We start from the raw sequence: 13,756 nt of genomic DNA, 5'->3' as shown, positions 1-13,756 counted from the left end.
ATTGACAGCGACTGCTAAAAAGACCTCAATAAATTTGCGAGATGTACAGCAGACTATATGATGATAAACGGAGTGAAAAGTCAGGTTGTAAGTCTCACCAAGAGGAAAAGGTCTCTCAGTTTTAATGACTGTATTGACGGAGTGAAATTAGGCTAACACATGGGGATCACTGTAAGTACCTATGTGTTAATATAATAATAAAAAATCCTAATCACGTTAACGGGGTTTTAAATAAAGGTCACAAGCTATCTTCATATGGTTATGAGGGGATTTAGGGTAAGGATGTAAAGGAGAGAGCATCTATGTCAATGGTAAGATGCCAGTTAGAGTATTCTTCCAATGCATGGATTACTTGATTCGAGAAATGGAGAAGATCCAAAGGAAAGCAGTTCGATTTATTCTGGGTGTTTAAGACAGAAGAGTAGTGTTACAATAATGTTGCAAACTTTGCGTTGGGAAGATTTGGGAGTAAGGATACGAGCTGCTTGACTAAGCGGTATGCTCCAAGCTGTCAGCGGAGAGATGGCGTGGAATGACATTAGTAGGCGAATAAGCTTGAATGAGGCTTTTAAAGTTTGGATGATGCTGATGGTGCTTGTTATTTAAAGATGTCTAGCATCTGGTCCATCGGCTCCACTTTTAAAGTTTGGAAAGTAACTCCGATGTTAAAGTTGGAATTCAAGAGGAAAAACTGAAGAAAATACGTATTCATAGGAGGAGAAATTAGGGTTTGGAATAGTTTACCAAGGGAGATATTCGATAAATTTGCAATTCAACAGAAATCTTTTAAGAAAAGGCTGGGTGAACAATTGTTAGGGAATTTGCTACCTGGGCGATAGCCCTAAATGTAGCTCAATGGTGACTGGTTATTTAATTGATAATTTGCATTAACACTTTCATTGTTCTGTTTTTGAGTAGCCCTATCATACAACGAATGTGTGGTGTTGAATTTAATTTCGACATACTTTCACATTATTTTCAGAATCAAACATGAAACATTTCACGACTTTTTTCACTGTGACACACACACACACACACAGAACTCTAATTGAATACTATATCCTCCTGCTACATACGAATACTTTCTATCAACAACGTTATAAAATGTCGGACAGCCTCGCGAGGTTGGCGCTTTTATTGTATAAGGCAACAATATGTGGCAGGTTAGTTTACCTTCGGCAATGCAGGGTTCTCCAAAATGAAATAGCTAAGAATGTAACAATATTTACAATAGGGGGGTGCGTTATTATTTGTTATTATTTGTTACATTGAAAAGGCTCTTCTTGGCCGAAATAGTAGCTGTTTCTTAAAGCAAATATAAACATTACATTTTAGTGAACTTACCGGAGGGAAGGGAGGAAGAGGCTATGAGCCTCCGCTCTAAATCCACCCCTGGTCAAAGTAAAATAAAGATAGTCAAAAAGTCTTCTACTGACGCACTGCTGATTTCAACTTTAAGAGAATAGGAAGTGAAACTGAGAACATTTTTGAAAGTTAATTTGTCGATGTTGTACGCCAGACATTTCTAAAAAAAACAAAAAAAAAAACAGAAGAAGGATTTTGCGAAAGGGATATCCTAAAATACATAGAAAGCTGGAAATAAAATGGAAGAATCAATGAAGAACAATGTAGGCCAAATATACATAACATATTTATGTTTCTCATCATATATGTCTTACAAATAAGATAGTTAACTACAAAATATTATGACAGTGATAATACATACACTCATTTATACATTGGGAGCATGTTTGTTTCTTGTCAACTTTTTCTTGTAAACTTCAACTTCTCCATCAACCACCGATCAGTCATCCGAATTAAGCCCTTCGCTGTATTTGTCATGAGTATTCTTCTTATGATTTCTCAGATACCTTTCTTGCCGGAACCGATGTCCACAAATTGTGCAGCTGAAAGGCTTGGAGGTTGAATGGACAAGCTTATGTTTCCCGAGCTCGTATTTTACACGGAAACCTTTGCCACAAATGTCACATTTGTGAGGCTTCTCTCCGGTGTGTTGTAGGAGGTGCAAGGTCAATTTAGACTGGACCCGGAATTTCCTCTCACAGCATGCGCACTTGAAAGGAAACACATCGGTGTGACTCTTCTTGTGAATATATAAGGAAGCTTTTGTTTTGAATGTTTTGTCGCACGAGTCGCAAAGAAACGGCCGCTCCCCGGTGTGTGTCCTCATGTGATCTTCTAGGGTCCGCTTGTTCGCAAATCGCCGACCACACAGCTCACAACACTGATCTTTGACCCGGTCGTGTACTTCTCTGAGATGCCTCTTGATACCTGAAGGAACTCTGAAACACTTACCACAGACATGGCATGTATAGGGACATTCTCCTGTGTGGATACGCCAGTGTGTTTTCATATTTTCCCGGGTAGTTAATTTCTTGCCACAATATTCGCATTCGTAGACTGCACGTTCTCCTAAAGCATCAGAATCTTCGTCTTCTTCTTCTTCTTCTTCTTCTTCATTCCACACAGCACTTTCTTCCTTTATATCTACATCAGATACACTGTCTTCTCTTCCGAGGTCTGTGGATGGAATTTCATTTTCTTCTTTGAATTTTGAAACAGAACGTGACGTAATAATTCTTGATTTAGAGAACAGTAGTTTGCTGCATTCCACTTGAATCGATTTGAGGGATGTCTGTGATAAAGGATGCCACCTGTAAGACAAATTGTGCACTGGGATTACACCTTTTGTGTGGACAAGTAATAATCTTGCACTGACAACCTTTCATACACAAAAACCATTTACTAAGTTCTACAGATACCTCGCAAGATTATTAAGTTAAATTCCACCACAAGGAAACAAACATTCAAAACTATCGAATTCTTATATTGTAGGTTATCAGAGAGCCATTTCACAAATTATATTGTCATGGTGAAGCGCTAACCAACAGCACACAGGGGAAGACACACTGGAAACTATATATATTTTGAAGAACGTAATTTAACAACCGGAGCGGCAGTCCGTACTTGGGTAGTTAATTGTACCTGGGAAAATGTTCTTAATACGTTATAATGGCCGTTGAGAGTAAGAGTAATAAATCTGGCCGATAAAAACATGATAAATTGTATACTATATGAAGAATTTACTGGAAGGTATGGTAACTAAAAAAACTTCAATCGACCAAATATCGATATACCGTGTGTCCCATTAAACCCACTGCCATCATAGGACACTTCACCCAATATGGACGATTTTATGAAGCTGAAGAAGAAGAAACGGCAGAAGAAGTATACGGTGTCTACTAATTCTAGCTGCACAATTCATATGCAAAAACAAATAACGGGAAACATGTGTTACGGTGTTCTACTGATTATGGATCCTTGTATAGCCTACATTAGATACAGAAAGACAATTAAAATACATAGGGGCCTGCCATAAGGGGCCAAAGTCTCAAGGAAATGCGATGATATTGTTGCAATTTCTAATGATGACTATACAATTATAGCAAGGAAGGAATAACTCCTTTATATCCAAACTGATTTCAATGGATTCCACACAATGCAAAAACTCAGATTTACAATTCACTACTTCTTTTTTAAAACAAGTGTTCATTTTTATTGATATGCATTTAAGCCACCAATAATGGAAACAATAACCCGCCATGTAAGCCGATCTCATACTTGCTCAGTTCAAGTGTAATAGTTCCATAGAAGATATAACAATATGTATGGAAACTTGGCCATGAAAACATTCTGGCGGGGTTGGAACACTTGCACGGAGCCTTTCATCTGATGAGTCAGAAGTAGGATGGTTATACTAACATAAATTTTAGATACCTAATCTAATTTGATAGGTACTTTGACGATGATGCACATAAATATTGGCCTCTCCTGGAAACCCAATACCACACGCGTAAATGCTTCAGCATGTAAGAAAATGACTCAAAAAGTATAAAATAGTCTTCGGCTCGCCAAGTGCAGGTCTTTTTGATTTGACTCCCCTAGGCGACCTGCGGGACATACACCCAGCCCCCGTGCCGGCGGAATGAACCCAGAACCCATTATGGTTAAACTTCCTGACCATGCCGGGAATTGAACCCCGGACCGCTGTGACCAGAGGCCAGCACGCTAACCATTTAGCCATGGAGCCGGACAATAAATTCCATAAAATGACCACATAATGACTTACAACTTTATAAAATGATCTAATAATACAAAATGGCAAAAATGACAAAAAGATCTAATAAATCAGCATATTTTTCCTTTTTTGTTGTTTGTTTAACGTCGCACTAACACATCGAAGGTTTTCGGAGATGGAAGGGTGGGAGATTGGGAAGGTAGCGGCCGTGGCCTTCATTAAGGTACAGCCCCAGCATTTGCCTGGTGTGAAAATGGCAAACCACGGGAAACCACCTTCAGGGCTGCCGACAGTGGAGTTCGAACCCACTCCCGAATGCAAGCTCACAGCTGCGCGACCCTAACCGCACGGCCACTTGCTCGGTAATTAGCATTTCTACAATGTGGGAACTATGATAAGGATTTCTATACAAGTTAGCAATGCCTATTTAGAACCAATTAAAAGATGCCATGTCATAAAAAATCCTAGCTCTGGTAATCACGGTAGTGAATTTAGAAGCAATTTCTAAGCAACTGTTAATTTTATAAATGCCGGCCCCGTGGTGTAGGAGTAGCGTGCCTGCCTCTTACCCGGAAGCCCCGGGTTCGATTCACGGCCAGGTCAGGAATTTTTACCTGAATCTGAGGGCTGGTTCGAGGTGATTAGATTAGAACTGAGGAGCTATATGATGGCGACATAGCAGCGCTGGTGTAGAGAGCCAGGAATAACTACCGTGAGGATTCGTCGTGCTTACCACACGCCACCTCGTAGTCTGCAGGCCTTCAGGCTGAACAGCGGTTACTTTGTAGACCAAGGCCCTCCACGGGCTGTTGCCCCATGGGGTTTGTTTTTCTGGTTAATTTTATACATTGTAAGACACATTTAGCCGACTTAGCGCCGTTTCCAGGGAGCACCACGGGGAGGTATTCTCTTTGCGTTAACCATAGATATATATTTTTCACTTTGTGCAAGTTCAAGTTTTTTTATTTTTGAAGTGCTGATTAAACATATTTGCATGATTATCCAGTGATATTCCATTGTCACGTTTTTCTTTATTAATTATGATTCAGAATATTTATACATTTACAATATTTACATGTTTTACAAATCCTGTAATATTCCAGGGTAGTTTCACTGCAGTTTCTGAGCGTAAGCAACACACACTAGAAATGATCTTAGTTTGCCATCAACTTCAAGTCTTTTTTTTAAGGCCTTTGAAATCCTCTCATCGATCGTCACTGCTGATTCCTTTCTTCTCTTCCCATCGATATTCAAAACTTTTTTTTTGTTTGCTAGGGGCTTTACGTCGCACCGACACATATAGGTCTTATGGCGACGATGGGATAGGGAAGGCCTAGGAGTTGGAAGGAAGCGGCCGTGGCCTTAATTAAGGTACAGCCCCAGCATTTGCCTGGTGTGAAAATGGGAAACCACGGAAAACCATCTTCAGGGCTGCCGATAGTGGGATTCGAACCTACTATCTCCCGGATGCAAGCTCACAGCCGCGCGCCTCTACGCGCACGGCCAACTCGCCCGGTGATATTCAAAACTATCCTGTCAAATTGGTGACCGTAGTACTCTGCACCATCTCGAAGAATCTTGATCAGCGAATATACATTCGGGTGCGCTCTCGAAATTAAACTGTTTATTCTTTGGTTCCAGCCTTCAGAAACGTTATTGGTGCGATGCCGTCTTCCACAACAGTTCCACATATTCCTTGGCATGTGCTCGTTATCCAGCCATTGATCGACGACATAGTCGTAAAACACCTGTAGATTCTGATTTTCAGGCGTGCTCTTCTGAATGCATAGCCAACCATCATCAATCATTTCCAGGGAAATGTGCGCTAGTGCTGAACACATTCGAATATGAAGTCTAATTTCTTCATTTTCCCTGTACGCAGTAACAACTTTCCTCCATAGACACTGATTAAAATGATAGTTGCAACCAAAAATCTCAGCTTGCGGAAACAGCGTTTTAGCTGATTGGACGATAGCAATTTCGAAGTCCGTAATATGTGTCACAGGATTCTATCCTGGTACGTTGTTTTAAACTGCTTCGAAGAAACGAGCATATGCTTCCCGTTTCTTGTTTGGTAAAGCGCGTAGACATCGTGTTGGTTTCTTCCCAAGAACTTCCAAGATCGGCGTGGATGATAAATAACTGCCCAAACTGCTTGCTTGAACTTTTGAAGGTCCCGTCGACAGATTTTCCTTTCTCGCTGGCAAACACTAATATCCTGTCTTTAGGCCCCCTGTAGTCGTCTTCAAGTAGGAATTTTCCACCGTCGTTCATTGCTATGTGTCTTTCCTGTATTATTACACCTCCAGAATCGATCGGGTCTTTTGTAAGTCCCATTCTTTTCCGTCGGATGCGATGTAATGACTGTTTGGCACTTCTATGTGAGGGCAGTGATGTCATAAGGCCATATCCTCTATTGAAGAGTTGGCCTACTTCCTCGGTGTAAACTGTTGAAATCATACTATCTGTATTAATATCGGGCGAGTTGGCCGTGCGCGTATAGGCGCGCGGCTGTGAGCTTACCTCCGGGAGATAGTGGGTTCGAATCCCACTGTCGGCAGCCCTGAAGATGGTTTTCTGTGGTTTCCCATTTTCACACCAGGCTGTACCTTAATTAAGGCCACGGCCGCTTCCTTCCAACTCCTAGGCTTATCCTATCGCATCGTCGCCATAAGACCAATCTGTGTCCGTGCGACGTAAAGCCCCTAGCAAAAAATCTGTATTATCTTTCGTTGTTATTCTTCCTTTACATTTACTTTTCACTTGATCTTTATTGGTATAGTCCACAATATACTGATGTCCGTTGTAAATCAATAAAGGCTTTCCCTTGGTGGTCTCAGATAACTCCACAGCTGCAGAGCAATTATCAGCGGTTCAACACGGAACACCAGTTGTCACATAGGTATCAACTGCAGCAATGAACTCCACTTACTGGGTGGGCCTTCCCCTCCCCTGTTTCTGTATTCCGACACGCCTTGTGCCTCCGTGCAAGTTTCACTGTTTGAAATAGTCTGGCTTATCCATTTCCGGGAATTTTTGGCTTTCCGCGCAAGTGTCACAACTTCATCACTATACCACCAGATTTTCATTCTGGTACTCACATGCACACAAATAAACAGGACTTGAGACCAGATACGCCCAAGGCCCAAAAATGAACCGACAACAAATATATGCCTATTTCTCACTACTTAAAAATCGGAACCTATTGTAAAGAAAAGTGTAGGTCTTGTTTTAAGGTTCAACCTTACTAATTCGTACTAACATTAGGCCCTCTTCTCTGATCTGTGAATATAATACAGGGGAAATGAGAGATAATTTTCTTATTGACATTGCCAACATCTGTGCATCGATTCATAAGAAATACGGATTTATGTAATTTCAGCCTTAAAATATTTGTGAAATTCTCCGAGCATAAGGCTATTCACCGCTACACATGGGAGGCTAGGAGTACCACATCCATAATAGACTATATCTTAACCGACTTCGAATTCAGGAAATCTGTTAGGAATGTACGAGTTTTCCGGGGACTTTTCGACGATACAGACCACTATCTGATCTGTAGCGAACTAAGTATCTCTAGGCCTAGCAGTGGCGCGGCGTGACTTTCGTCACTGGGGGATCAACAGAAGGAAAAATCACCCCTCAACATCTCCTCTCTCCTCTGTCACCTGTGCCATGACCAAGTTCAGAGAATAGGCATAACGGTGCACATAATGTGCATGCCTAAAATCTTCCCTGATGAGAACTTGCACCCTGAATGGTGACCACTCATTACATTTGCTCCATCGTAACCTTGTGAAATCAACGTATCCCTATTATGCACAACTTCGCTCAAAGAAAGTTTTAAACACTCTGCTATTGTATTAGCATCATGACTAGAGGGTAGAGGAAACCCCAGAATCTTTCAACTGGCTTACCGTTGGGAAGAACGATAACAAAAAGTGCTGTAGTTGATATATCGGTGGTCTCATCTGCGATTACCGAAATGAAGTGCGCTGTGGTGATTTCTTTTTTTCTTTCTTCTCACGACAGATTTCATACATGCACGAAAGCAAATCATTCTGAATGTCTTTCGAGGTGCCTTTGAAAACAGTAGCTTTGGACAGATGGTCTCTTAATGCAACGTCAATTTCAGAACTAAAATTGACGAGGCCTCGAAATATGCCAGGATTCGATGATTCACTTGTTTCGTCATGGCCGCGCAATGCCATCTCAAACGCGCCACAGAACTTTACACAGCACATAAAGATTTTTCCGTACTTGGTCGTTGTCTCTTTCCACAGACTGCCGGTAAGCACAGTCAAACTACTGACGGTTATCGTGTCTTCCCAGGAGATCGAATTGTAACTGGGCAAGCATATGAGATTTAGAACTTCTGTGTTTCTTTATTTATTTATTTTTGTACAAATATCCTATATCTACCACTCCGACTTTGGTCCAAGTCCCTTCGCTTTCATCACTCATGAATCATAAAAAAGGAAAACAAATCAACATGTTAGTAATTTCGCACCCACATATCCACTCGATTTTTTATACGGTATAAATCCATTCTGAATTTACGCACGATTTCATTACTTTTACTTTTAGGATGCCTCGTTATATCAAGATCAGGCATTGGGCGTCCGGCATCCTTAATCTTAAGTTTACGCTCAAGAGAGAGAGAGAGAGAGAGAGAGAGTATCACTGTTCAAACTCATTATGTAGCTCATTACCTTTCCCGGGATCAAAAATTATGGACGCAACTACAGTGCACAAAAATACACACACGGAGAAAATATTGTAACTTCTTTGTGTCCTAAAAATTAAGTTTTTGAACGGCACAACAGTGCAGAAAAACACTCACACGCTTGCACAGGGTACAATAATATTACAAATTATGATAACTATAGCAAACTGTTGTAAACACTAGCATCACACTTGAAAAACAGAGTAAACTTTACGGATGTATGTTCGCAATGTTGGTAACTTCATTTTAAGAACTCCTGCGGCTAGGCATTTAGCGTTTTCTTTGGTATTACATTCCCGCTACTCTTTGCCTCGGTGATTTTTAAGTTAATTTTCTCTCCAAAAAGTAATTATTCCAAAGAAGGCAAATGAACAGATGTTTAGTAAATATTGATGTATTTGGGAAAAGACATCAATTGGAATTTGGCAGTTTATTGTGACTGCTGGCAGTAATGATTCTCTTCAACACTAGCGCTAATTATGTGCACTATTTTCTGCTACGTAGTTGAATTCCTGTAAGGGCAACAGATGGCAGGCACATACTTACCCCAACACAAGGTCAGTCTAGACAGACCTTGCCCCAACACCCCCGACAACACGACTAGAGAGAGTGGCACATTGCGCATGCGTAAACCACGGATATCTGTTTCTGCGATATCCTGGTCTTGTCTAAGTGCCGGCCGATGTCCCCCCGCACCTCGCCACTCCCTTCGCCCAGGTACGGAAGGAGAGATCGCCTTCCAAGGGGGTTCATTCCAGACAAGTATCCAGCCACGGAACGTGCGCAGTTCACATGAATTGAAAGCCAGTACGAGTATATTACGGATAAATGGGCTAAGCAAGAGCTTCGAGATTGACAAGGGAGTTATGAATATTAAGTAGTTGAATAAAATTTGATAAAAACTGGAGGTTCATTGCTCCATTGCGCTATACCAAAAACCGCCACTGAGTCCTGGGGTGGAGAAAGTGAAATCTGCAAACGAATAAGGGTAGAAAATCTCCAGGACGAGGAAATAGGGAACATGCATAATTTTCAAAAAAAATTTTTTTTTTTGAAAAGTACACCAATGAAATAGTACGTAAACGTATTACAGTGAGGCAAGTTGCCTTGTTTTCTACCATTAAAAACATGTTCAAAAGTGCTTTTCCGCAAGCCGAGTAAAACGGCCTCTGACGTAAGCGGCGCGCTGTGACGTCACGATCCAGTACCACATGCAGCTCTACCAGCCATTATGCATCAGCCGTTACTAAAAGCCGATTGTTTATTATTCGTGATCGCGAATAACTTCAAAATGACAGAAGAAAGGCTCAAAGCAGCACAATCAGACAATCTATCATGTGTAGATGTCATCATTCTTGAAAAATAGTGACTTTTGTGGCCGCAGAAATTCGCGGATAAAAAGCAAGTTTGTAAGTGGCATCTTTTATATACGTGCAATGTATTGTAACTCATAATATTAGAATAACAACGAACCTGGATAGAAATCACATCACTTTCAACATTTCCTTCTAGACTGATTCCCATATTAAAGAATAGCATTACATTTTCGGGCTTTCAGCATTAGTAAAGTAAGAAATCGGATTTCAGCACTAACATAAACATATAGGTAGCATTATAGTACTAGTCCGCCTCTGTGGTGTAGTGGTTAATGTGATTAGCTGCCACCCCCGGAGGCCCGGTTTCGATTCCCGGGTCTGCCATGTAAGTTGAAAACAAATAGTACGAGGGCTGGATCGGTGTCTACTCAGCCTCGGGAGGTCAACTGAGTAGAGGGGTTTCGAATCCCACCTCAGCCATCCTCGAAGTGGTTTCTCGTATTTTCCCACTTCTCCTCCAGGCACCTAAGGCCACGGCCGTTTCCTTCCCTCTTCCTTGTCTATCCCTTCCGATCTTCCCATCCTCCAACAAGGCCCCTGTTGAGCATAGCAGGTGAGGCCGCCTGGGGGAGGTAATGGTCCTCCTCACCAGTAGTATCATCATACCCAAAGTCTCACGCTCCAGGACACTGCCCTTGAAGCGGTAGAGGTGAAATCCCTCGCTGAGTGCGAGGGAAAAACCAAACCTGAAGGATAAACTGATTAAGAAAAAAAGAAAGAAGGAAGGTAAGAAAGAAAGATCATAGCACTATAGGTCTATAATATATCATTCCCGAAATATATATATATTTATTGTTGGGGCAACTGGCCTACCCACTTCCGGGGCCCATGAAAGAGAAACGTTAAATATCTTGGTGGAGGGAAAAAGTTAAACATGATAAAGATAAAGATAAATATGACTTCATCTAGTTTTCACAAGTCGGGCTGAGTGGTTTAGACGGTTGAGGTGCTGGCCTTCTGACCCCAACTTGGCAGGTTCGATCCTGGTTCAGTCCGGTGGTAGTTGAAGGTGCTCAAATACGTCAGCCTCGTGTCGGTAGATTTACTGGCACGTAAAAGAACTCCTGCAAGACTAAATTCCTGCACATCGGCGTCTTCGAAAACCGTAGAAGTAGTTATCGGGCGTAATGCCAATAACATCAATAACATTTGGCTTTTAACAAGCTGAGCATATCACGCAAGAAAAGTGTCTTGGTGACATTTTAGTCGTTCAATACAGGAATGTCTTTTTACATCGCACAGTCACAGATAGGGCTTATGGTGACGATGGGACAGGAAAGGCCTAGGAATGGGAAGGAAGCGGCCATGGCCTTAATTAAGGTACAGCCCCAGCATTTGCCTGGTGTGAAAATGGGAACTACGGAAAACCATCTTCAGGGCTGCCGACAGTAGGGTTCGAACCCACTATCTCCCGGATGCAAGCTCACAGCTGCGTGCTCCTAACCGCACGGCCAACTCGCCCGGTATTTTTCGGTTTATTGACTTGGCTTGTATACTCTAAAACTTAGGCTAAACTGGATAATACTTTAAACACCAACATCACTATTTTCACCTGTGTGCAATTATGTTATTTATTTCACTAATATCATGATAATTATTATAATTGAGCAATGTTAACTTATAAGACCCCAACAGACAAACATTGGTTTTGTGTAGAGATATATATTTGTTAAATTCACTTTGTTTTCTTTCATGACGTATACGCATATTTTTTGTTATATTATAGAGTATTTAGCTATAGCCTAAATTTCTTTACAAATGTAAGCTCTTCAATAAAGACATAAATAACTGTCGCATGCCAAGATAAATTGGTATAATTAGAGCTGTCAATATGGTTCATAACGCCTTTGGTTTATTACCTAGACATGGATCACTCAAAACATAGGTTAGGTTTGGAGAATACTTTAATAATCAGCATGAATTAATGCACTGTTTATTACATTCATATTCCAAGATGTAAATGAAGCATTTAACTAAAGGATCATACATTAAAATTCAAGTGTTACCACTAGAACAGCTGACATGGAAAAGTGATTGAAAAATTCAAACAAATTCAACTTACGTTAAAATGGTCTTTAAAAAAATAAACTGTAGACTTTTCCTATTTATCACCAGCATTTCTCCGGTTCGCCAAAATCCATTTCTCCCTAGTTTTAGCGTCTTTGGAACATTTATAAACAATTTGTTTTTGGGATGGTATGCGATGTGCTATTGCTCATCGGAACTATACACCATTTATACGTTTTCTGCCTCACTGTCTGCGCAGGATTCATTTTAAGTCTAAAATATACCACTCAGATTATTATCCAACGTATAGACTTCGAATTTAACCAAACCAGACACTAACATAAAGTAGAAATACGCTAAGTGTATCCTCCTTCTCACATCACACTATGTGTTATTTCGTCTGCTAATTCAGTCAACCTGTACGATGACGTCAGACCAATGAGATCGCGTACTTGCGTGACGTGACATTTTCGTACTTTCATTTAGATTTTTATCATGTTTGGAGTTATTATTTGTACATTCTGATCACATTTTTGAATTCTGCGTGAAATTTTGAATCAGATTAGTATATTTTTAATTAAAACCCCGGATCATGCATGTTCCCTATTAGACAGAAGTACATGGATATGATTAGTGAGAAGTTTCCAACAGTAGACAGTAAGCAGGTTCAGGATATAGAAAGAGAATGGGTGGCATACAACGATGCTGTAGTAGAAACAGCAAGGGAATGGCTAGGAACAACTGTGTATAAAGATAGGAAAAGGCGAACATCTTGACGGAATGATGAAGTGAGAGCAGCTTGTAAACGTAAAAGACTCCAAACAAGGGCCGAGGCAGACAGAGATGAAAGAAACAGAGCGAAACAAATAGTTGTTGAATCCAAAAAGAAGTCGTGGGAAGATTTTGGTAATAACCTGGAAAGGCTAGGTCAAGCAGCAGGGAAACCTTTCTGGACAGTAATAAAGAATCTTACGAAGGAAGGGAAAAAGGAAATGAACAGTGTTTTGAGTAATTCAGGTGAACTCATAATAGATCCCAAGGAATCACTGGAGAGGTGGAGGGAATATTTTGAACATCTTCTCAACGTAAAAGGAAATCTTCCTGGTAGTGTTGCGAACAGCCAAGCTCATGGAGAGGAGGAAAATTATGTTGGTGAAATTATGCTAGAGGAAGTGGAAAGGATGGTCAATAAACTCCAATGTCATAAAGCAGCAGGAATAGATGAAATTAGATATGAAATGATGAAGTATAGTGGGAAGGCAGGGATGAAATAGCTTCGTAGTGTAGTAAGATTAGCATGGAGTGTTGGTAAGGTACCTTCAGCTATCTATAAGCAAGGGAACAGGAAGGATTGCAACAGCTTTCGAGGTATTTCATTGATTAGTATGCCAGGCAAAGTATTCACTGGCATCTTGGAAGGGAGGGTGCGATCAGTCGTTGAGAGGAAGTTGGATGAAAACCAGTGTGGATTTAGACCACAGAGAGGCTGTCAGGATCAGATTTTCAGTATGCGCCAGGTAACTGAAAAATGCTACGAGAGAAATAGGT

The 13,756-nt window shown here is 40.9% G+C and overlaps 1 protein-coding gene across 2 annotated transcripts in view; it reads right to left on the bottom strand.

The window, feature by feature from the left end:
- LOC136863506 (zinc finger protein 260) overlaps positions 1-13,756 on the bottom strand; it is a 611,998-nt gene that overhangs the window by 131,992 nt on the left and 466,250 nt on the right. The window contains exon 7 of one of the 2 annotated variants that reach the window (XM_068226144.1): positions 1,667-2,675. The exons of the other annotated variant lie outside the window; for it this stretch is intronic. Coding sequence (XP_068082245.1) covers positions 1,805-2,675 — 871 coding nt within the window. The 3' untranslated portion in view covers positions 1,667-1,804. Of the gene's footprint in view, positions 1-1,666; positions 2,676-13,756 lie in introns of those variants that run through there. 2 annotated transcript variants of the gene reach the window in all.

Source organism: Anabrus simplex, chromosome 2, assembly GCF_040414725.1.
Source record: "Anabrus simplex isolate iqAnaSimp1 chromosome 2, ASM4041472v1, whole genome shotgun sequence".
NCBI classification, from domain to species: domain Eukaryota; kingdom Metazoa; phylum Arthropoda; class Insecta; order Orthoptera; family Tettigoniidae; genus Anabrus; species Anabrus simplex.
The sequence above is the reverse complement of the archived record's forward strand: the minus strand, read 5'-3'. Positions and strand labels throughout refer to the sequence as shown.